The 24,443-nt window shown below is 41.3% G+C and overlaps 1 protein-coding gene across 1 annotated transcript; it reads right to left on the minus strand.

The window, feature by feature from the left end:
- Nucleotides 1-3,254: 3,254 nt before the first annotated feature.
- E2F8 (E2F transcription factor 8) lies at nucleotides 3,255-24,234 on the minus strand. The gene is made up of 12 exons (XM_006865813.1): nucleotides 24,105-24,234; nucleotides 21,156-21,434; nucleotides 20,630-20,786; nucleotides 16,866-17,180; nucleotides 16,397-16,558; nucleotides 13,409-13,546; nucleotides 10,819-11,022; nucleotides 10,214-10,301; nucleotides 9,435-9,957; nucleotides 4,552-4,684; nucleotides 4,044-4,435; nucleotides 3,255-3,535 (listed from the first exon to the last, which is right to left on the minus strand). Exons 1-12 carry the CDS (start codon nucleotides 24,117-24,119, stop codon nucleotides 3,353-3,355), a joined length of 2,589 nt encoding a protein of 862 aa, XP_006865875.1. The 5' UTR covers nucleotides 24,120-24,234; the 3' UTR covers nucleotides 3,255-3,352.
- Nucleotides 24,235-24,443: the final 209 nt, after the last annotated feature.

Raw genomic sequence — 24,443 nt, forward strand, 5'->3', positions numbered from 1 at the left:
TTGGCCAGGTGGCAGCATCGATGGACTCAAGTGTGGCAAATGTAGTGAGGTTGGCCCAGGATTAGGCAGTGTTGTTCTGCTGTGCATAATAAGGTTGCTATGAGTTGGTACCAACTGAATAGCACCTAACAACCTTCTCTTCTGAAACTGGCTTGAATTTCTGGCAGTTCTCTGTTGATGTACTGTTGCAGCCACTTTTGAATTATCTTCAGCAAAATTTTACTTTCATGTGATATTAATGATATTTGATGTTTCCATATTCCATTGGGTCACCTCTTTTTGGAATAGGCACAGATTTAGATATCTTCCAATCGGTTGGCCAGTTAGAATTCTTCTGAATTTCTTGGCATACATAAGTGCCTCCAGTGCTGCATTAGTTTGTTGAAAGATTTCAATTTGTATTCCATCAATTCCTTAGAGGCTTGTTTTTCACCAATGCCTTTAGTGAACCTTGGACTTCTTCCTTCAATATCATCAGTTCTTGATCATACAGCACCTCTTGAAATGGTTGATCTTATTCTTTTTGTCAGTGATTCTGTGTATTTTTTGATGCTTCCTGTGTCATTCAATATTTTGTCCATTGTAATGTTGTTGAGTCGGTTCTGACTTATAGCAAACCTGTATAAGGTTCATGAGGAGCTGCTAGTGGGTTTGAACTGCTAACTTTGTGGTTCCTGCAGCACCACACCAGGAGTCCTTTTCCCCTAGACTCCTTCACTATTCAGTTCTTCCCTTTTTGTTTTCTGACTCATGAAAATCACTTGGGTACTGTTCTATCACAGACAGCATTTTACTTCTAGATCTTGAAATATTCTTTTTGAGGATTAATATGATGCCATTCTTCTTGAATTTGTCATTCCTGGAATAGTAAAACATGAGTATTCAACTCAAAATAGCCAATTCTGGTCCATTTCAGCTCACTTAATGAAAGCCATCTATATACATTCCATTTCACTTTTGACAATTTCCATTTCCCTAAATTCATACTTTGTACTTTCCACATTCTGATGATGAATGGATGTTTGCACCTGTTTCTCCTCACTTTGAGTTGTGTGCCCCATCAGCAAATGAAGGTCCCAAAAGCTTTGCTCCATTCACGCCATTATGAGGAAGGCAGCTGGTATACTTTGAGAGCCTTTCAACCCGAGGGGGCTTCTGGCGCTCTACCTGACAACGTTGCACTGCTATTCATAGGTTTTTCAGCGGTTTAACGTTCAATAGTCTGCTCTTCCTTCCTAGTCTGGAAGCTCCACTGAAACCTGCCCACCTTGGGTGGTCCTGTTGGTACTCAAAATACCAGTGACATAGCTTCCAGCATCCTAGCAACATGCAAGCCACCACAGTACCAGTTGCAGATGAATGGTGGTTCTCAACTATAAACAACTTGAAGTCAGGAGCTATTTATTAACTTTAATATCCATCTTATCACCCATCTCGGCAGTCAGTTTGTGGATTTAAGTTATCAATACACCAAGGAACATTTACATGCCCTCCAAGTAGGATCACACTAAAGGCAAAGACACTCTGGGAGTTTCTTGGTCAATATAAAATGCTTAAATTACCCTGTAACATGTACTGGGTTTCTGTTACATTTGCAAAGAATGCATACAGAGGCAGATGGAGGGTAATGGCCCAACAGGTCCAATAGATAAGGGTTGAGTCTTTGCAAATTCTTGGTAGTTTGATCTTGTTGCTCTAAACTCTATAAACCAACGACCTCATTGTTGTCTAAGTACCATGGAGTCGGTTCCGACTCATGGTGACCCTGTACAGGGTTTCTGAGGCTGTAAATCTTTACGGGAGCAGAACGCCTCATCTCTCTCCCATGGAACCGATGGTAGTTTTGAACTGCTGACCTTGAGGTTGGCAGCCCAACTCATAACCACTACACCACCAGAGCTCCTAGTCTCAGCTTATTGATTTCAACACAAGGGAACCTCAGTTGTTGCAGAGAACTGCTCCATAGGGTTTTCTTGGCTGTAATCTTTATGGAAGCAAACTGCCAGGCCATTCTTCCACAGCACCACTGGCTGGGTTCAAACTGTAAACCTTTCGCCTAGTTGTTGTTAAGTGCCATTAAGTCTGTTCCTACTCATAACGATCCTGTGTAGGGTTTCGGTTAGTAGTAGAACACAAACCAGCTTATAAAGATAATGTATTTAAAAAGTATAGTACAGTGCCTGAAGTCTATCAAACATACCCAAAGTAGACACTATGATGATCCTTTATGTATCTGACCTGGGCAGCTTCCCATGGTGCAGGTGAGCACTTTGTCCCACAACAAGGGGGTCCATGTTAGATGCACACTTAATACATTGTAGGTCATTCCTGTTCTTGGAGCTCATGAGAATTTAGTGTGATAGTTCCTTGACTGTGGAGGACATTTTAATCCTCATTGCTGCTTTTCCATCCCTGGAGCAGGGGCATCTGGGAAGTGCAGTAAGAGACCAGCAGCTGCAGCCCCTTCTGGGAAGAGAAAGGAGCCTGGCCTGGTAGAGATGCTACTTGTGCCGGGGCCAGGGTACCACAGCTCCTGCCTCCTGAGTCTCATCTCCCAGGCATGGTGCAAAACACATTGGACTATGCTGGGTACCCTGAGGCAAGCAACAGACTCTCCAAAGCCATTTTGCCTCTGTAAAATTGGGGACAATAACGTGGATCAAAAGGGGGAAGAATGTAGAAACATTTGACAAACCTTGAATATCTAAGGGGAACCCAGGAACTGAATCTCCTTACCAAGAATGTGCATTGGGATTAGATAAATTTAAATTTTTAACAACACTGCTCTAACTGGCCAAAAGAAAATGATAAATACATTTTATAGAACTTTTATTTTGAACAATTTATGATTAAAAATACATTTTATAAATAATTTTTCCATAAACTTGATTGGGAATTGTTGCCCACCTTACAAAAAAACATACTGTAATAACAATGGATTAGAGAAATTACAAAAAAATATAGCTTTAGTCCTCCTTAAAAAAACATACATTATACATCACACAGCATTTTCTTTGTGCAAAATTTAAGAGAATGCTATTATTAGACAAGTCACAAATATTTACTCAAAGGGAAGTAAACTTTAATATACTTACTTTGCATCATAGCTTAGGCACAGTTGAAATGATGAATGTTTTTTCTCTCTAAAAATTGATGTCTTAGGTCAACATTTATTTGGTAGGACTGAAAATTTAGATATGTGTTTGGGTGTGTATAAGTATGATAACAATTATCTGCTTGGACATAGTAATCTACTAACATATTTACATTATCAGAGAATGTTCTCCCAGATCAGTCTGTGTGTGTCTTTCCTATTAAACAGCTCTTGAAAAAAGAAGCCAACATCTGTCAGTTAGTGGACATCCTCCGTCGAGACTTCAAGTTTTCGTTGTGGGACAAAGAGCGTCCCTAATGAAGTTTGATTGGCACCATCTAAATCCATACAGGTGGAGACCATTGGCTTTGTTGGTCCACCTGGGGTACGGAAGAAACTTTCAACCACTAACTGTGACCCTTTGGGTGTCACTGGAACAGGCTGAGTGGAAAGAGAGGAGGAAAAAAGAAGTCAAACCTATGTAGGCATGTAGGTTTCAGCACTTTTACATTGACTGTATGGTCCGTGCAACATGTTGGGAACCAAGCATTTCTTGAAATACGTAGACTTGTAAGTCTGGGTGTGTTTCACTTCTCAATTTTTTTAAGGTTAAACAAAAATCTCATGCTAACCCAATAACAAACACTCCTTGGATATTCTTCCTTGGTCTCCGAAGGCAAAAGCAGCAGGTGGACCTTCTATCTAGTCCCTTACCACGCCCCCTCCTTTTTCCTCTCCAAAGAAGGAAAGCACAAACAAGTCTTACAGGATACTGATATTTGGGGCTTAATAGTGAAATATATTAATGATCAAAAAATGGAAATTATATTATTACTCATTATAATTCATATGTAACAAAATTATTTATTACATACGTCATAAATACAATTGACTACAGCAGTAAATAAACACATTATTAACTAAGTAAGTTAAATGGAAAGATCCTCACCTGCTGTGCTCCTGCAGCAACTGATTGTCCATTTGATTGGTTCCGGCCTGAGACTGGTGAGTCATACCTGCTGGCCCTTCCTTGCTGAGTGCCTGCATTGTCTGGTAAGACATTAATAGCCTCTATTCTTGGAGACACAGGAACGGTTCCCTGTCCAGGGCTGGAGGCCACCTGCACACTGGGGGAGATGAGTCCCAAGTGCTGCAGGGTGAAGTTTACAATAGCTGAGCTTGGGTTCTGGATGGGAACGGGGTGGCTAGACGTGAGAGTCGGGCTGTTCCCAATAGGTACAGCTGCCACGGAAGTTGGTGAGACCATTAGCTTCAAAGGTGTTACATGAAAAGAGGGAAAATTAACAGCAGTGAGTTCAGGTGATGTCACTGGAATAACACCTGGAAAGAAAGGGGGGAAAATATCTTAAAAGTGCAGGCATTTGTTTGAGAAGTTTACAAGGCTGAAGTCAACTTGAGGCTGACCCACATCTGAAGAGTGCCTTACGTGTACTCACCTGCGATCGGAGAACTGTAGAGCCGGTGGTTGGGGGAAGGTGTACCTGAGTTTTCTTTACTAGACAACATGGACTCTGCCCCCAGGGATGAGCACTGGGTGAGAGGAATGAGGTATCCTGATGGGAATAAGGTCTAGAAAACAAGGAGGAAGGGCTTACTTTACATGCAAATATAGGAGGAAAAATGGCCACAGGCCTCTTCCAGGATTTATACTAATACTATCCCTTGATGGCTTGTTTCATCATGCCCAAATCTCCAGAGGTATGTGCTATGAGCATACTAGCCACCCAACTTCTGGAAGACAACATCCTTCCATCCATGGCAACATGTACCCTGAATAAGAGACCATCTGTTGTTTAATTGGTACCTGTGATTTTAGAAAATGTTCTGAAGCTAGCATTATGCCTGATGAGGGATAGGGATCAGCCGTACACTGATTCCTAACTCCTGCTATCAGACTTCTTGGAATAGGGTGGTGGAGAATGGTCAGAACCAAGCTGAAGGCAGTTGAACACCACACACAGCATGCTGGGTTATGACCTGATCACTCATGAATCATGTAGGGTGCACTTTCTCAAGAGCCCTGGTGATGTGGTGGGTAAGCACTTGGCTGCTAACCAAAAGCTTAGTGGTTTGAGCCCACCAGCCACTCCAGGAGAGAAAGATGAGGTGGTTTGCTTCCCTAAAGATTGTTGTTAAGTGCCATTGAGTCGGTTCTGACTCATAGCCACCTTGTATAGGGCTTCTGAGTAGTTGGTGGGTTTGAACCACTGACCTTGCTGTTCAAACTGATCTTACAGTCTAGTGCTTATCCTACAACAGCACACTAGAAGTCCCTATGAAACCCTACATGGCAGCTCCACTCTGCCCCATAGGATCCCTGAGTTGAGATCTACTTGATGGCAGTGGGATTGGGGTTTGGTTTTGGTATCTCTCAGAGTATCCTGAGGGACTCTAGTTTCATGGGATGCTGAATGAAATATAGGCAAGCCATCTTTACTAGGGGAGTTCTGAGAGACTTTAATGAGAACATACATTGTATAGCTCCAAGTGGGACATACAGATGCTGTTTCCAAACGACTTTTTTGGTAGGCTATTAAGGACTAGTGTTCCGAGGAAAAGGAGCCCTGGTAGCACAGTAGGGTAAGTGTTGGATTGCTAACAGAACATCATTGGTTCAAACCCACTACCCGCTCTGCCAGAGAAAGATGATAAAGCCGTATGTAGCAGCAATTCTATTTGTCTTATGGGGATTCTAGATGATGGAATCAGTTTGATGGCTGAGATAGTGAAGGAAACCATTTTAAGTGATGTTGATTTATAATAGGAGTCAGCATTGGGCCTATGGGCCAAAGAATCCAACCCTCCACCTCATACCTAGTTCTACAGTCTTATGGCAACGTCACACCCATTCATTTCTGGATTATCTAAAAGGGCCTTTTGCTCTCCAGCTACAATGGCAGGGTGGAGTACGGCAACACAGACCATATGGTTGATGAAGCCTAAAACATTTATTCTCTGGCCCTTTACAGAAAGCTTGCAAACTCCTGAGTTAGGGTAAAGAAATTATAGCGCTCCTGTACAGGGTTTCCAAGGAGCAGCTGTTTGGTGGGCTTGAACCACTAACCTTGTGGCTCACAGCCCAGTGCTTTTAGGCATTATATAATTACATATATAGATATATAGATATTTTAAGTTCTGATGATATCAACCAAAAAGTCTTATTATATGCAAACTAAAGGGCACCAGGGCTTAAAAAAGCAAACTACAGATGGAAAAGAACTGATTAATGCATGCCGAAGACCCAACAGTCTTAGAGTAGAAGTTGTAGGTGACAGTTATATTCTAAACAGCAAAGATCCAGGTGCTGTGTTACATGTGTTCTCTGACCGTATCTGCTTGGCAATGTCACTTTGCCACACAGAGGCCTGCAAGGCTAGCTGAGCTGCTTGAATAGCCTCCGACTGCCGCACCAAGAGCAGGACTGGCAAACGTTAAAAGCAGCTCTTATACATAGGGGCCTTCCTTTCATCTTCCTCTTTTTTTCCACTGTCAGAACAACAGTTCGCCTTTTGATCTAGCTTTTAATAGGTCCCATCTTTTTCTTTGGGAGCCAGTGAATCCAGGACCCACAGTGCTAAAATTGCACCGTGAGATTTTAACTTTGGTTCTCAGATTCTTGGTACTGTTCATTATCCTTGAAAGGTATAAGGAGAGAGAATTTGTAAGGTGTGGATTTAGTATTACACATAGGTGTTCTTTGCCAGTTTTAATCTCCCTTTGTTAGCAGTTAACTCTGGTTGCTGGTTTAACTTTTTCAAGTCTTCAGTAAAACTCTTGGTACTCTTAATAATTAGCCTCCAATTTCATGCAAATTATATTCACCACAAAACCTTGTAACCTATAACACTAATTCTTTTAATTAAAATTAGAGCTCTAAAATGAGTAAAATAGATGAATTTCACATATTCCAACTGGAAGGTCATTTCCTTCAGGCTAGAGTGGTCTCATCACGCTCTTGTCACATCAGTTTGCTTTATTTTGACTTTGCTGTTGCCGTCGAGTTGATTCTGACGTGTGGTGACCCTCTGTGCAGAGTAGAATGCTTCCATAGGATCCTCAAAACCTTGTAGGACTGGCTCACCAGATCTGTCTTCTGAGGTGCCTCTGGGTGGGTTTAAACCACCAAGCAACTGCTCTTATCATTCTCTGTTGTTGTCAAGTCAGTTCCTACTCATAGTGACCCTGCCATAGGGTTTCCAAGGAGTGGCTGGTGGGTTTGAACCGCCAACCTTGCGGTTAGCAGTCCAGGGCTTTTCCTACCACGCCACACTAGGACTCTTATCATTCACTACGATATATTTGTGCTTATTTGTTAGTTTATTGTCTTCTCTCTGCCCTCACAAGATTAGATTGTCAGTAACTGTTGAATGAATGAATGCAGGAGTCTTTCAGTTTCTTTATTCTGCTTAGTCCATACTAAAAAGAAATGGTTGACGTGAAGTCATAAAGATACAAAATGAAGCCAAAGGATCCTGCACTGAAAACCCAAATCCTAAATAAGTAAATGAGCAACAGAAGACCATTATAAAATCATACCCATTGGCCCTACGAGATTACAGACCTTCCAGAAAATTGAATCAAGTTGAAGCCTTGTGATTTCCCTGTTTGCACGTATATTAAATGTAAAATTATACTATGCTTATATAACAGATATAAGCTTTTAACAGATGTTATATGCTTTTAACAGATGCTTTGAATAGTTACCATGAAGCCACCCTCAGAGAAGATTTGAAAAAATGCTCAAGTCTCCTTAATAACAGTAACAGGTAACACCCTTCAGTTTATATGGTACCTTAAAAGTACACCACAGGCCCTTTCATGTATATCATCCTGGACTAAAATCACTTAATCTCACAAAAACTAATATACCCAGATTCAAAAGCGACCACCCCCAAAGGCAGGTTTGATTTGAGCATAGTGCCTTACACCCAGTAGGGGATGAGGAGAGAGTGGAAAAATAAGATAGAAGTAAAAGAACTTGAGTTAACAGCAGGGACAAAATGAGAGATTATCTTCTGCTTCCACATGTTGTTGTTGTTGTTGTTGTTAAGTGCCATCGAGTCGGGTCCGACCCATAGCGACCCTGTACAGGGTTTCCGAGGGTGTAAATCCTTACGGGAGTAGAAAGCCTCATCTTTCTCCCGCGGAGCGGCTGGTAGTTTCGAACTGCTGACCTTAAGGTTCGCAGCCCGATTCGTAACCACTACGCTGGTTAATTGCACAATAATGTCTGTCTTCTGTAAATGTCCTAAGGGGGGAAATGAGACAATGTATGTACAAGTGCCTATGAATTGGTATGGAGGTACCAGTTGCTATTGAGTCGATTTCGACTCATGGTGACCCCCACGTGTGTCATTGTGTCATTGTAAACAATGGTGGATTATTTCTTCAGAAGCACCTCTGAGCGAACTCAAACTGTCGGCTTTACCATTAGCAGCTGAGTACATTAATCATTTGAACCACCCAGTCATCATAAAATACAAACAACCCAAACTCACTGCCATCGAGTCGATTCCAACTCACAGTGACACTAGAGAACAGAGTGGAACTGATACCCAGGGTTGTCAAGACTGTAAATCTTTAGAGGAGCAGACACAGCCTTTATCTTCCTCCCATGGAACGGCTGGTGGGTTTGAATCGCTGACTTTACAGTTAGCAGCCCAGTGCTTAATCAGCTGTGCCACCAGGGCCCTCAGAAAGGCTCATTCCTTCCTGAACTAATCTTCTAGGAGGGGGAAAATAATCATCTAGAAAGTGAAAATCTCTAGAGCTCAATGCATCAAAATATACCTACAATTTTTCAAGATCAGTTTGAATTTTCTACTTTGACAAAAGAGAAATTTTGTGTTGGATTTTAGGTATAAAATGAAAGAAGAGAGTAACTTATTTTCTAGGCAAGAGAGTCCAGTTACATGGCATCAAATAAACATTAGGCAGTGACTCAGAAAGCAGAAGTTAGAGGCTCTCTGTATTCCATCCATCCATTCATCCAGGATTACGTCTGCTGGTAAATTATTTAAGACTCTCTCATGACAGGTGTTCCTGTATGGGAGGGAGAAATGGGCTCAAGGGCTAACACTCATGGTGCTTTAAAAAGAGACAAATAATCCCTTCCTCCAAAGTTTAAAAATATCCTTGCCATCATCCCAGCCAGGGGATTAGCTGTCTGGGGCCTTGCTTGGATTATAGGATGCTAAGAAACTGTTCGATGTCTTCACAGAGGCCGCTGCTTTTTACTCTGGCGAATTTCGCAAGCCACCAAGTTCTCTAATCAACCAGGGAATTGCAACAGCTTAGCAGAGCTCAAGGCTGTACTTACTGTGGAGACGTTTTCAAGTCCTGTCAGGTCTTCTTTAAATTTCTTTTGGGAACCATTGTCCTCAGGCATGGGTGTCCTCTTTGAGCCTCTTTCTCCAGCAGGCTCCCTGTCTCTGTTGTTTGCAGCTTGTCTCTCTGGTGCTGGCAGCAAGCTCCCAGGTTTGATGGAGGCGCTTGATTTTCCAGAATCGCTGAGTAGTTTCTCAGTGCTGACATCTATGGAATCCTTTAATGCAGTAGCTTTAGAGGAGGAGATGGGGCCGACCATTGGGCCTTGGGATGGCGTCATGGTTTGGGCTTGGGTGGGTTGCAGGTAGATGGCATAGGATGGGCCTGAAGGGACCTGAGGTAGGATCAGAGGCATGGCTGGTGACAGTGTGCTGGGGATGAGGGGGAGCACTCCCAGGGGCTGAATGAGCGATGGCGCTGTTTGCTCCAGTTCAGCATTTGATGGGGTGTTCAGAGGGGCCATTGGTCTGCAGTGTCCAGATCTTGTTAGCTGTACTTTCACTTTTTGGGGTTCACTGAAAGGCAAGATTGAAAAAAATGACACAGTAGAAACACAATTTTGTTCTGAAATGACTACCACTTTAAACCTCAGATTAGAGCCATGCTTTTATGAAACTAGCAGATAGTTTCTATAATGAGTGAGTATGATTTAAGGAAATGCTTATCTTGTCAGTGTCCAAGGAGAATGTCTATTCTTATATAAAATAAGTAATCCTAATCACACAATGGAAAAGTAATTCATCCTGTTACTAAAGAGAATAGTCAACCTACCTTGATTGCTCTTCTAACTGCATTTTGCAAATTGCAGCAAGCTGAGCCATTTTACTTGGGAAAGGTGCTGAATTCTGAGAACTCTCAGCTGGTAAAATAGAAAAGGGGGTGGAGGGTGAGAAAAAGCTAAAGAAAAAGGTTTATATAGACGAAATTGCACTGAAGTCAAAGGAGCAGAAAACATCCCTCTCCCCCACCCCTAAATTACACAGCAATTAGAAGATACAAGTTGCTGTCAAGTGGATTCCAATGCATGGCAACCCTACATGGCAGAGTAGAACTGTGCTTTCAATGGCTGATGTTTTAGAAATAGATAGCCAGGTCTTTCTTCCAAGGTGTTTCTGGGGGAATCGAAGCTCCAACCTCTGGTTAGAAGTTGAGCATGTTAACTCTTTGCATACTCGGAGACGCCAGTGAATTCATAAACCCCACAATGGCTTTTTATTTAATTCTTAAAGTTCATATAGAAGTTAGGCTTCAAGAGTGTTTAGGTATAAGGAGACAAACAATTCTCTAAATTTAAAGTACTTCAGGGATCAAATTAGCTTAGATAGCAGATGAGAAGAAACTCTTCCCAGCTGACTGTGACAGCGCTGAGGACATACCTCTATTGGTCTTGATGGGGCTACTGGGAGCAGAATTGATCTTTCTCCGATCATTTTCTATACTCTTGACTAGCTTGATAAGAGATGGGTGTCTAGTAAAGTTTGGTTTCCCTCGTGTAGAGAAGAGGTTTTTGGCACAGTTTTCTTTTGAAGACCGCCTCACCTCCAAATCTGAGGGGGCAAAAGGAAGGATTGGGCTGGGACCTGAAAGAAAAGGGCAGTGGATTAAAACACAGGTGGTATGCAGACTCACTGGACCCACCAAAGCTATCCTGAGATAATCTTTACACCCAGAATTGAAACTACTCTGTGACGTCACCTTTAAACAACAGTTTAGTTCAACTAAAATGTATGCCTTGAGGAGTATGCTCTTGTAAACAATTATCTATATGAGATCAAATTAGCAACAGTAACTCAAAAAAAACAAAAACAAAACCAAAAAAAACCAAAAAACAACACAGGGAGGTTTTGGAAGCAGGATCCCAGTCAATGGTGGTGAAGCAGTAAGGGTAGAGATAGCAAGAATGCTGATACAATGTGAAGAATGTAACCAATGTCACTGAACTGCACACGGAGGAAAGGCTGAATGGGTGTAGTTTGCATTGTGCGTACAGTCCCTTAAACACTTCAAATGCCCAAGCCCCTTAAAGTAATATAGTATTTGCATATAACCTAAGCACATCCTTATGTATACTTGAAGTCATCTCTAGATAGCTTGTTGGATAAGCACTGGACTATTAACCGCAAGGTTGGTGGTTCAAACCCGCCAGCCGTTGCTCAGAAACCCCACGCAAGGTCTCTATGAATCAGAACCAACTCGAGGGCACTTAATGACGACTAAACGACTTGTAAAACTTTATACAATGTAAAAAACCATGTCATAGCCTCTGAGGGATTGCTTTCACCACTTAATTGCTCTTTAGGAGCCATTTTTCCCCAGACACAGAAGGTATACATAACACAAGTAGTGAGAAGAGAGCAGAGTGCTTGCTGGAGAAACTGCAGGTGTGAGAAGTGAGGGAGGTAACAGCGGCTCACTACATCATCTCATCTGCCTGAGTCAGCGCAGTGTTCCACATCAGGTACATTCTAGTTTTACTTTCTGGAATGTTTTCCCCCACAAATATTTCAGATCTGTGGTTGGTTGAATCTTCATATGAGGGACACTAAGGTGTGCAGGAGCAACTGTATTTTCACCAAAACAAAAAAAAAGTCATGGGTGATTTGGCTTCCTTTTGTTGTTAAGTGCCACCGAGTAGGTTCCGACTCATAGCGGCAGGTGAGCTTGAACTGCTGACCTTGCTGTTCAAACTGACTTTGCAGGCCAGCGCATTGACCCACAGTGCAAAATCAAAGTGCACTTCTGAGGATGATTAGGAAGATAATAAAGCAGCTACAGAGCACTGACTATATGTTTGACACACTTTTCCTGGTTGATATTAAATGGATTCTGAGACAGTATTTTACACTTTAACATCTCTTGAAAAGACACTAGCTTATAATCAGTGGTGAGCTAGTGTAAATTTTTTTTCTTTTAGTGATAAGTGAAAAGTTGGGTATCTCATAATCAGTGGAGTCTAGTCTGACATCTGATGAAACATGGTATGCCTCACGACCACTGCAAGAGGTAGGGCCTCCTCATAAAGTCATGCTCATGTCAGAGCTGAGGGCACTGATCTCAGAAACATTAATCAGCTGACTCATCGTCTCAGCACGTAGGAGGTGTAGCTGGGATAGGACACTGGTCACTCTGGCCCCAGTGACTATGTTACAAACCCTATATCCACTTACCTCTGTCTGAGATTACAAACCCTATATCCTAAACACCTCTCTTTGAGATGAAATCCAAAAGCAAAATAATTCTACAAAGTAGTCATCATTCATTCTTCCCATTTCACAGGTGAGGAACTGAGTTTTGGGGGAGTTAAGTAACTCTGTTGAGGCCATACAGTTAAAAAGCAGCATAGCTGGGACTAGAACTCAGGCCTGCCTCTGCCTCTCTGGCCCACATTCTCTCCATTGTCTGTTGTTTCTGAGTGGGGAACCTCCAGGGGAAAGCAGAATGTCGTTAAGTGAGATGGGGACGAACCAGTTGCCGTTGAGTCAATTCTGACTCATGGTAACCCCACGTGTTTTCAAGTAGAACTGCACTCCATGAGATTTTTCAAACGTTGTGATCTTTCAGAAGTAGATTAGATCACCAGACCTTTCTTCTGAGGTACCTTGGAATGGATTCAAACCTTCAACCTTTCGATATGATGGGGACTACTAGGTACCATTTCACAAATATGAACTCATTTGACATTCTCTCTGCACAGATATCATGTGATCTCTGGGTAACTTAATAATAGCAACAGTAGCTTATGTTTTGTGTCATTTTCAATTCGTTCAAATCCCTTCACGTAAGACTTTACTTCCTGGGCACAGGGTGGGTAGTGGGATGGATCTTGAGCTGCTGATGGAGCGAGTAGCTCAACTTTGTCTGCTTCACTATTTGTGGATGCTCCTTCCATGGATGGGAAGTAGAAGGGAGAATATTGCTAAATATTTCAAAATAAGGAAAGATTGAAAGAAAAACCAGAAAACATACCACTGGGATTTGGGCTGATTTCTGGGCCCGTCCATTTAAAAGCTGGTTTCCGGCCTCTTTCCTCTGTTACGTGCACTTTCTTGATAAGATCCAGGCTACTCAGAACATTCGCGATGTCATACAACCTCCTGATTTTTGCTTGGAAAGAAAAGTATATATGCCAGTCAATCACATAACGAAAGATTGAAGGACTTTGCTTCATAAACACTTCATGGATAGTCCAAGAGCTATCCTAACCATCAATGTTAGACAGAGAAAAATGACTCCTTTTTAAGCTATTCTCTTGAGACTGTTTTAATTAAAACAAAAGGATAATATTAAATATTTAAAAGACTCAGCTACTGCTGGCATCAAATTCTGAAACGACAAAAGTATGTGTGGAAAGAAGATAAAAGACTTCATGAGATCACCTTTATGTTAGATATTTTTTAAATAAAAGTCACCATTCCTGGGTGTCTTCTAATGAATTCAGAAGAATTTTATAATTATAAGCAAAAAGAACTACAGCATCAGTGATAATTTACTTTCCTGTTTGTGATAGTTTGTGTAACAATTAAATTTAACATCATAAGCATACAAAACTCTAAAGTCTGTCAAAATTTGTAAATTTTATATTGCCCTTATGTAGTATGTTATCGGTTTGTTAATTCTAGAAAGCTTATATAGCTTTAAAAATTTCATTTTTAAAAGTCTGTCTTTGCCTCTGCCTTTATAGTACAAGCTTACAAATTGAGCCCCTTCTTTATAACCATGCCAGAGGTTCTGAATGAATTCCCTTCAGCAAGTTCCTGGAATCCATGTCTATGGCTGTGTCTAAACAGTGAAATGGAGAGTCGAAAACTGACAAACTCAGAAGCAGCAGGCAGCCCATTAGCAGCATCAGGATATGTTTTCTGAAATTAGATCTGCCAAGTCAATTACCAGCATGATTGTGTTTGTTGTTGTTAATTGCCGTCGAGTCGGTTCCGACCCATAACAACCCTGTATAGGCCTTCCAAGGAGTGGCTGGTGAGCTTTGAACCGCTGATCTTGCCGTTCAAACTGACTTTGAGGTCCATTGCCAAATTAGATCTGCCAAATCAATTACCAGCATGACTGTTTTTACTCTCTACTTAATTTTGTCTTTGTAGCTACACTATCAGCCTGGGGTTCTAGAACAGCTTTATACTGATGGGAAGGAGGTTATGAGTAACAGACCCCAAGAGTGCCCCACAGGCTCTGAGATTGCTTGGGGTGGCTCTCCTTAACTATATAGCAAGATCCCATCAGTTCTTCCTGAGGCTTCAAGAGGCCTGTGTCCAAGCTGGCACTTCCTTGTGGTTTGCTGATACTCCCAGCAGAGGTGGGTGTGTTTTTGGCAGCAAGCAACTCTACATTAGTTAAGCCACTCTTTCCATGTCCCCTTTCCACCTGCAAAATCTGGAATGAGGTGAGGGCACAGTTATGCCTTAAGAACCTAGTCCAACTTCCAAGCAGGCATTTATTTAGCAGATAGTCTGGCTAAAACCATTTTTTTTAATGGTTTAGCCGACTCATCGCGACTCTGTATAAAGTTTTCTGAGGCTTTAGATCTCCATGGGATCAGAAAGCCTCATCTTTCTCCCGAGAAGTGGCTGGCTTGCTCAGACCGTGGACCTTGTGGTTATCATATGGGGCCAGTCATTTCAGGGCCCAGTTTTAGACAAGTTGTTTCTGCTTTTGTACATATGAGTCAGTGGAAAGAGTAAAGAGTAAATACAACTTATTACCCTTTTCAACTTCAGACACTGACCATCTGGGTCTGTAAAACGGCGACAATGTTACCAGTGTCAAATGGGGTAACTTTTCAGGAACTGTTGGTAAGTGAATGTGTCAGATAAAAGTTACGTGTATCTTAGAATCCTATAAGTTAGCTAAAGCAGTTGTGATAGTTTTGTGTCAACTTGGCTGAGCTAGGCTTCTCGGTGGTTTAGCACTTTAAGATGTAGTAATCAGTTGGGAGTCCTGGTGTAGTGCTGTGGGTTAACGTGCTGAACTGCAAAGTGGGTTTGAACTGAAAAATTAGTGGTTCAAGCTCACTGGCTGCTTCTAGGAAACCCTATACAGGGTCGTTATGGGTCAGAACTGACTCAAAAATAACAACAATCAGTTCCATAATGAGATCTAATATGATGCAATCCTCCCCCACAGTGAGATTTGATGTGATCAGCCCTGATCTGATGTGATTATCCTGTGTTGTAAATCCTCACTTCTGTGATGATAATGAGGCCAGATACAATCTGCAGGATTAGGTTGTATCTTGAGTCAATTTCTTTTGAAAAATAAGAGCGATTAAACAAGCAAGCAGAGCTGAGAGGGACCTAGTATCACCAAGAAAGAAGAGCTGGGAATGTGTCCTTTAGACGGGGGTGGGGGTGGGGGGCTGCACTGTGAAGCTCCTAGATCCAGAGGAAGATTGATGCTAAAACACAGGGAGGTCTCCAAGGAATGCTGGGCCCACAGATGCTGAAAAGAGACAAGGAGTTTTCTCCAGAGTCAATAGAGAAAGAAAGCCTTCCCATAGAGTAAGCACTCTGGATTTGGACTTTTAGCCTCCTAAACTGTGAGAGAAAGAGTTTGTGTGTTCAAGCCATCCATTTATGGTATTTCTAATTATAGCAGCACTAGATAACTAGGGAGTCCTGGTGTGGCGCTGTGGGTTAATGCGCTGGACTACAAAGTTGGTTTGAACCGCAAAATTGGCAGTCTAAACTCGCCAGCTGCTCCTTGGAAACTCTATACAGGGTCGCTATGGGTCGGAACTGACTGATGGTATTTAACAAAAATAACAACACATAATTAAGGCAGCAGTATTAGAATAGCTTTGGGGAAGAAGTGAAAATATAAAAGAGTAATTAGAGACGACCTGTTTATGTACCAAATATATTTGGAAATCAGTTTATAAATAAGACTCAGCCTTTTAAGAATAGGTCCAAAATGCAATAGTCTACGCCAGTCCATTGCACTTACTTTTAAATTTGCTTTTATCCAAATCTTCCACATGGTCTTCCCCAATTAAAATCTTGGCTGCAATTTCGAGGCTTACTATCTGAGGCGTTGACACCAAAAACAACATCACAAATTTCTGGCTCATCACTCTTAAAGACTTGTCTTTGCGGCTGTTGACAGAACCTTTGGAGAAGGATGAGGATTAGAGAATTCAAATGAATGAAGGGACACATGACTTCTAAAGCCACAAGGCTACACATACCACAGCCTGAACATATAGTTAACAATAATAGCTTTTTAATATCAAAGGCAGCGAGGTGAGGGACCTTCAAAAAATTTGTAGAAAAAGGCAATGAAAAAAGAATGGAATTTTCCAGAAGCTTTTGGAAACCTCCCTGGTAACTTTAGGGCAGAGCTCTTTACTGAATCTTTTTTTCTTTAGACCTAAAAGAAATGCATGCAAACTGGGGTTCTCAACATTGCCTCTTACCTGCCCGAAATTCCACTCCAGGGAGTTCAACAAAACACATGTCTGCTTGTCCATTTTGGCTAGTGTTTGATTTGATGATATGATCCTCTATACTGTAACTCTTAATGAAATCAAATTCTTGTTCATATTCTTTCTTTTTGATCATCATGATCTGCTCTGCATATCTGTTCTCCTCCCCGACGCTCTTCAAAGCCCCAAGTGTTTTGTTGAGATTGTGCCGCCCGTGCCAGGTGTATCTGTTTTTGGCGAGGCGGCTCACCATGTGCAAGCTCTCAAGAACATTCACGATATCATAAATGCGCCGGCGCTCAACATCTACAAAGAACACACAATCATATATTGGGTCAGATTTTTAAATATGTTTAGAATGGAAGGGCTTTGTCTCTTATGGTACGAGAGGGAACGAACTTCAGGACCACTCTCACACTATGAAAATCAGTGGATGCTCGAATTCTTTATGTAAAACTTTTGTTTAGCAGTCAAGTGTGTTAACTATTTGTACCACCTAAGCACTCCTGTGGCACTCTAGGATAAGCACTGGACTACTAGCCGAAAGATTCATGTTTCAAACCCACTGGCTGCTCCTTGGAGACCCTATACAGGACCAGACTCCTTGGCACTTAACAATAACCACAAAGGATTTCTAGTAAGTGGTAAACTAGGATTTTAATACTCTAAATCCATGTTTCCTGTTACCCTACCACACTCTCCCCTGCTGAGCTACCTATGATAGTTATATAAGAGGTACCAAGTATTCCGAGATTTCACAACAGTACACAACTGTGACATCGTTTTAAAAAACCCAGATATAAAATAAGAAATATAGATGTCCTTCTTTGGAGTCCTGGTGTGGAATTGTTGGTTAACGTGTTAGACTGCATGGTTGGTTTGAACAGCTAGGTGAGTGGTTTAAACCACTCCTTGGAAACCCTATACTGGGTCACTATGAGTGGCAACCGACTCTATGGCACTGAACAACAACAACAACAATATCCTTTGAGTCTCACTGTGCTTGTTTGGTGGCTAGCATTAACAATGTAATACTAGTAATTCTATAACCTCCATCAGTGTGTTCAGATTGGGTTTTCAATATTCTTCAATGCTAGCATTCTCTGTTCAACATCTCAAACACACTTTCAATATTGATTTAAATTCAAGACTTGGTTAAATGTAGCCTCTCTGGAAAAGCATTTATAAAACATTATTTAAGAAAGGTACATTCTACTGGCTCTTGGCTGTCCCTGGAATATGTCAGATATGGTTCTACCTGGAGGCCTTTGCATTGGCTGTTTCCTCTGCCTTCCTGAAGCCCTTTCTCCATTGTCCTCATAGTTTATTCCCTTGCTTCTTTGAAACTCTTGCTCTTGGTTTACCCACAGAAAGAAACCTTCTTTGATGGTTACCATGGATGGGATGAGAGTGGTAGGGAGAGACAATCACTGAACTAAAGATTAGACGTGAATGAACTTGACTGAAGGGAAGGGCCATATGCAATAAGGGGGAAGTCTGTACAAAATGACCACAGCAAAGGATGGTAACTGGGAGGTGCAAGTATAAAAGGCAACTCAGGTAAATACCTAATCTTGTGATAATAGTAGTAACAATAATCTGCAAGTAGACACACAGATAAGACATACAAGCTGAACAGAGGGATTATACATATAATGTATATATACATATATATATATGTTTGGCAGAAGATATTTCTGCAGATGTATTTATATGTGCTGCAAAAATATACACATATATAGCAGATCATATAGGAGATGAAGTGATGAAAACATCTTAGCCATAACCAAACATCTTAAAGAAATGAGTTGCTGGGCCTGGGGACTGAGGACCATGGTCTGAGGGGACATCAAGGTCATTTGGTATAACATAGTGCACAAAGACATGCTCTGCTTCCTACTTTGGTGAGTAGCAACTGGCCATCTAAGACACAACTATTAGTCTCTCTCAATCCAAAGCGAAGAGTGAAGAAAAGACTCATGTAACCAAAGGTCCAAAGGTCTAATGGGTCATGTGAGCCCTGCCTGCATGACCGTGACACCAGAGAACTAAATGGTGCCTGGCTGCCACTACACCAAGAGTCCTGGCGTGGTGCTCTAGGATAAGCACTGGACTGCTAACTGCAAGGTCAGCAGTTCAAACCCACCCGCTGCTCCTTGGAAACCCTATGCAGGGTCACCATGAGTTAGAACCACCCCGACATGCTTAACAAGCAACCACTACCTACAGCTCTGATTGGGATCACAATAGAAGGTTCTACAGAGTGGGAGAAAAATGGGGACTAAAATTCACAATCATAAAAAAAACAGGCTTACTGTTCTGGTAGGTACTGGTAGAATCCCCGAGACTATGTTCCTTAGACTCTGTTCAACAGACAGGCCTATAAGGTGAACAGTAATACCAGGGAGGAATGCATTTCCTAGAACCATCAGCCATAAGAGACCAAAAGGGCAGCATTTGCCCAGGGACAAAGCTCAGATGGCAGGAAGGGACAGGAAAGAAGGACGAATAGGAATGGGAAACCCAGGGAAGAAGTGGGGAGAGTGCTGTTATATTGTGGGATTATAATCAATCTCATGAAAAAAACCCATGTATGAATTGTTGAATGACAACCAATTTGTAAACTTTCCCCAAGCCACAATAAGCAGTTAAAGTCCTTGCCTGCTCTGATAGCACCACCTCAAGGAAGCCTGCCCTGCCCACTGAGTTTTAAATTGCAAAGTATCCCCACCGCAGCACTTCTGATTTCTCATTCTGTTATTTTCTTTTATCCACAACACACATTACTTTGTGATATATATTGGAATTACTCAGCACCTGACTGCTGGCCAAAAGGTTGATGTTCAAACCCACCCAGAGGCATATCAAAAGATAGCCTGACAAGCTGCTTCTGATTCCAGATGTCAGACTGGAAAATGCATGGAGTGCAGTTCTACTCTACACAGTTGGGTATGCAATGAGTTGGCATTGACTTGAATGGCAGATGATAAATGCCATCAAGTCGATTCTGACCTGTAGTGATTCTGTATAGCGTTCCCTAGGAGTGACAGGTGAGCTTGAACTGCAGACATTGTGGTTCAAACTGACTTTGCATTCCAGCACATTAACCCACAGCACCATACCAGGACGCAACAATAAATTACAGTCTTTGCTTGTCCCCACAGAATGTAAGGTCCACGAGATCCAAGATTTTGTTCTTTTTGTTCACGAATGAATCTTAAGTTCCTGTATTGCCAGACCTTTCTTCCATGGTGCTATTGGGTGTGTTTGAACCACCAATTTTTCAGTTAGCCATTGAGTGCTAACTATTTATGTGGCCCAGGGACTTCTGAGTGGCTGAGAGCTCCTCTTCCATTTACAGAAGTGGATTCTCAGTGTAAACTGCAATCTTACTAACACTCAATTCGATTTGCCAGCATTGTTCTTCAGGAGAGGAACAAGACAAAATTTAAGGCTTGTAGCTGTTTGTGATACAAGTCATAAAACAATGTTGCCTTTGAAAAGTGAGCTGTTGAGATGCCACTCAGAAGCAATAGCTGTTATTTTATTCAGCTGTTTTAAGCTTCACTGAAAGTAGAAACTGCATGTGTGATATTCGTAAACTGAATAGGATCTTAGAGGTTTTTATGAGTGTTTCCATGTGGCCATATTTGTGTCATGTATAAACACTGGCCAGGTGAACATGGCTCTAAAGGACGAAGTACATACAGTCACTTTAATTATTAACTATTTCAGTGAGTTCTTTGTGTACTTACTCAGTTCCTCAGCTACTTCATCCAGACAGATGTCATTATTCACGGCAGGGTTAGGATAGTTAGGATAGCGAGCTAAAAACTTATGACACAACAAACCTAAACTTTTCTCTTTCCGACTTGGTTGAGATTTCTCATACTCATCTCCAGACAAGTGTTCCTACAAACAAAAAGGCAAATGATGTTTTATTCTAAAAGAAAGTCTGACAGATTTACTAGGGGCGTTTGTAGTCAATGACTAATATTTCTATCCATGCTTGGCTTCAACAGCTGCCAAGTTTATAGGGAAAAACAAAGGCAGGAGAAGCAAGTACTAACTGTTGAGCAGGTTTGAAAGGGAATCTTAAACTAAAAGTAAGGCAAAGGTACAGAATCCCAAGTGTTATATTTTGATGGGGTCCCAGCCATTCTACTATGCTGCAGGAGGCTAACAGTGCTTGGCAGGTGACAATGCTTTATATTGAAGGCACTTCAAACTGTGTTCAACACCCCCACCCCGCAACTTCCACCCAGCCGTTTGAAGACCTACATTTAAGCAGTCTTTGGCCTCAGGTAGCCCACTTCTGTTATCAAATAGCCCCCTTTTCTGATCTCTGTTACGGATCTCAGGGCTAGCAGCACTGATAAGCATTTTCAGATTGGCTGTAGGTGTCCACGGTTCACCCTGGGAGAGTTCCTTGGGCTTGGTGGGCGTCGTTAATGGGCCAAAGTCAGTTTGTATCTCCGCCAACACTATATTTGACGTCGTGGATTCTTTTAGAGGTGTTTTCATCAGTACCTTTTTATGTGGCTCAAAAAAGAGGTTTTCCTGGTCCAAAAAAAAAAAGAAAGTTAAATAACTAAAAGCCATTGTAAAACAGGACTTATCAGAGGGCTTTTGACTATAGAGATTGTATAGTAAATAGAATTTTGGTCAGGCAGCAACACCACCAAGATGGCTGCTGTTTTTATGAAGTGACATTGAGTTGGTACTGACTCATAGTGACCCTGTATAGAGTATCCGAGGAGTGGCTGGTAAGTTTGAACCTCTGACCTTGCGGTTCAAAGCAATCTTGCGGTCTAGCGCATGAACCCTAAATTGATAAATATAGTTCAGTGATTGCTTGGCACATGTTATTCTAATAGCTAAATTTCCCATTTTTACTTTTGCAGTAAAAGGAGCTCTGGTAGCATATTGGTTATAAGTTAGACTGCTAATCTCAAGATCAGCAGTTTGAAACTATCAGCCATTCCATGGGAGAAAGATGAGACTTTCTGCTCCTGTAAAGATTTACAGCCTCAGAAACCCTGTACAGGGAGCCGACTCCATAGCACAGAACCACCACCACCATTACTTCTGCAGCAAAGCATGGATCTAAATGCATATCTCTTATTTCAATAATTAAGGGGGAAAAAACACTATCAGGATTGCAACTTAAATTTTTAAATTTTAGAAGAGGTTTAGATTTAGAGAAGAGTTCCTATATATCTTTCACTAAGCTTTGCCTAATGTTGTTAAGTGTCATCAAGTTGGTTCCGACTCATAGCAATATAGTATAGGGTTTCCAAGGAGCGCAACTGGTGGGTTTAAACCATCCACCTCACAGTTAGCAGTCCAATGCTATGCTACAGCACCATACTAAGACTCCAGTCTTTGCCTAATAGGACTTGGAATTTTGAGATCCAAAACTCTTAGGAGTGTTTTTTATTCACGACACTAAATATGCGCCTCCAAAGCAGAACCTACATTTCAGCAATCTGTTCATTTGCCTACTACAATGACTACTCAAGAAATGCTCAGTGACGTGGAAGAAAGCCAAGGAGATAAGGGCAAGTTCTGCTTATATGGTTAGACTTGTCAGAAGTAACCAGTAGGGAGCTGAAGAATGCCTGAGAAAGCAGTATTGCTGATCTGAAGTGTCTGTTCTGGGAATATTCAGTCCCCTTGCTGTTCAGGACTCCTCCTGATATGGCGCTGTAGGGCAAGCACTAGACCGCTAAACACAAAGTTAGCAATTCAAACCCACGGGTCACTCCTTGGAAACCCAGTACAGGGTCACTATGAGTCGGAACTGACTTCACTATACTTAACACCAAAAGCAACACTGTGCAGAGGGAGAAAATGAGTCACATGGAAGTAAATTAGTTATCCAAGGTCACAAGGCTGGTTTCCTGGCAGAAGTGGGACTGTTACTCTACAAAACACAGGTAAATAAGCACCAGTTCATAAATAAGATGAACAGGGAGCAGTTCTATTCTGTCCTACAGGTTCACTGAGTCAGAACCCACTAGACAGCAGCGGGCTATGTTTTTTTCCATATTTGGACACCAGGGACTTCATATATTTTTACCTGCATCTGTTTTCAAAGAAATGCCTGGGATGGCAGTAAGTGAAACTCATGAGAGACCAACTAATATTTCATTAAGAACTCAAGTATGAATTCATGGGACCAGTTTATATGTGACACTTTAGGATTGATCAAGTGGTTGTCCACTTGTCATTTTACCACCTGTCTTATTCTCATTTAGCAGAAATTGAAATAAAGGCTGAAGTCCTTGAAATAGGATCTTCTCATTCTAAGTATAGTGCTTTTGCCTAGAAGTCAGTAGGATGAGTTCAATGAGAAATGCCTGAGAGCATGTGCTAAGGCCAAGAGTGGGATTGTTCTAAAGGCTCCTGTCCTTTGCCTGGAACCATCAGGAGCAATATCCCAACTGGTTTATTTGACCAGTACTGACAACTTTTAAGAAATTTGTATATAAATTTATTTGGGTTTTAATCTATCAATATTAAGACACCAATCAAGATATAACCCATTGATTGATAATTGTTTTTATAATTTTACAAAATGTTTACTTTTAAAGTGTTTTCCAGCTCCCATAGCTGAGGACGCTGACAGGCAAAAAATTAACTTTAGAAATAAATTCAATCTCATATTGTGTCAAATGTCCTTTTTGAATTCCTATGTTCAAGAATCCTCAGAAATATCACAATGCAGCTAACAGATATTACTTTCTTAAAAAAAGTTTTTTACTTTCTTAAGAAAAGAAAAAGGAAGAAAAAAAATTATTTTTTTTTGTTTTTTTTTTAAAAGACTGTACTATCTGGTAGTGTAGTAATTACGAATTGGGCTGCTAACCTCAGGTTCAGCAGTTCGAAACTACCAGCTGTTTTGCGGGAGAAAGATGAGACTTTCTGCTCCTGTAAAGATTTACAGCCTTGGAAACCCTGTACAGGGTCGCTATGAGTCGGAATCAACTCCATGGCACATTACAACAGTGTCTCTGCTTTTCTGAGACTTCCACCAGCCCATTAAAAACTAAAACGATTACTTTAAGCAAATCTCCCTATCTTCCACATTAAATTTCCTTTCCTTCTAGATTTTTACAAAGGTTAACAACAAAAAAAAACATTGTATTAATAAAGTATTGGATATTGAAAAATTGTTACATTAGGATTACACTGCATTTAAGGGTGAATACTGAAAGGAAAGAGTACCTTTTCATTTTCCATTCTGTAAATTTCTCACACATTTAGAGTTTCTTTGAAAATGAAAAAATCTGACATTTCTTCCAAAATCCCAATGGATCAAGTAGTCCAAGCAATGCTACTAAAAAAAATTAGTATCCTTAAAGAAAATAGAAAAAGTTGGGGAAAAATAAGAACCAAGAAGCTTTTTGTTGAAAACTCATCCACAGACACCGCTGATCACACAAAGGGGAAAAAAACCCCCACAGACTAGATATAAATTCTATTCCCGACTAGAGATAGAGCCCCACTAGTCAATGAGCTTTAAAAAAGGTCAGAAAATTATCTAGCAAACCCAGATCATATAGC

This window comes from Chrysochloris asiatica, unplaced genomic scaffold (genome assembly GCF_000296735.1).
Source record: "Chrysochloris asiatica unplaced genomic scaffold, ChrAsi1.0 scaffold00083, whole genome shotgun sequence".
Taxonomy (NCBI): domain Eukaryota; kingdom Metazoa; phylum Chordata; class Mammalia; order Afrosoricida; family Chrysochloridae; genus Chrysochloris; species Chrysochloris asiatica.

Excerpts from the sequence above, each read along its gene's own strand:
- E2F8 (XM_006865813.1), bottom strand. Across the intron at positions 10,302-10,818 it reads CCCCATCAAGACCAATAGAG|CTGAGAGTTCTCAGAATTCA; the intron begins GTATGTCCTCAG and ends CTATTTTACCAG. Across the intron at positions 9,958-10,213 it reads CAGTTAGAAGAGCAATCAAG|TGAACCCCAAAAAGTGAAAG; the intron begins GTAGGTTGACTA and ends CTTGCCTTTCAG.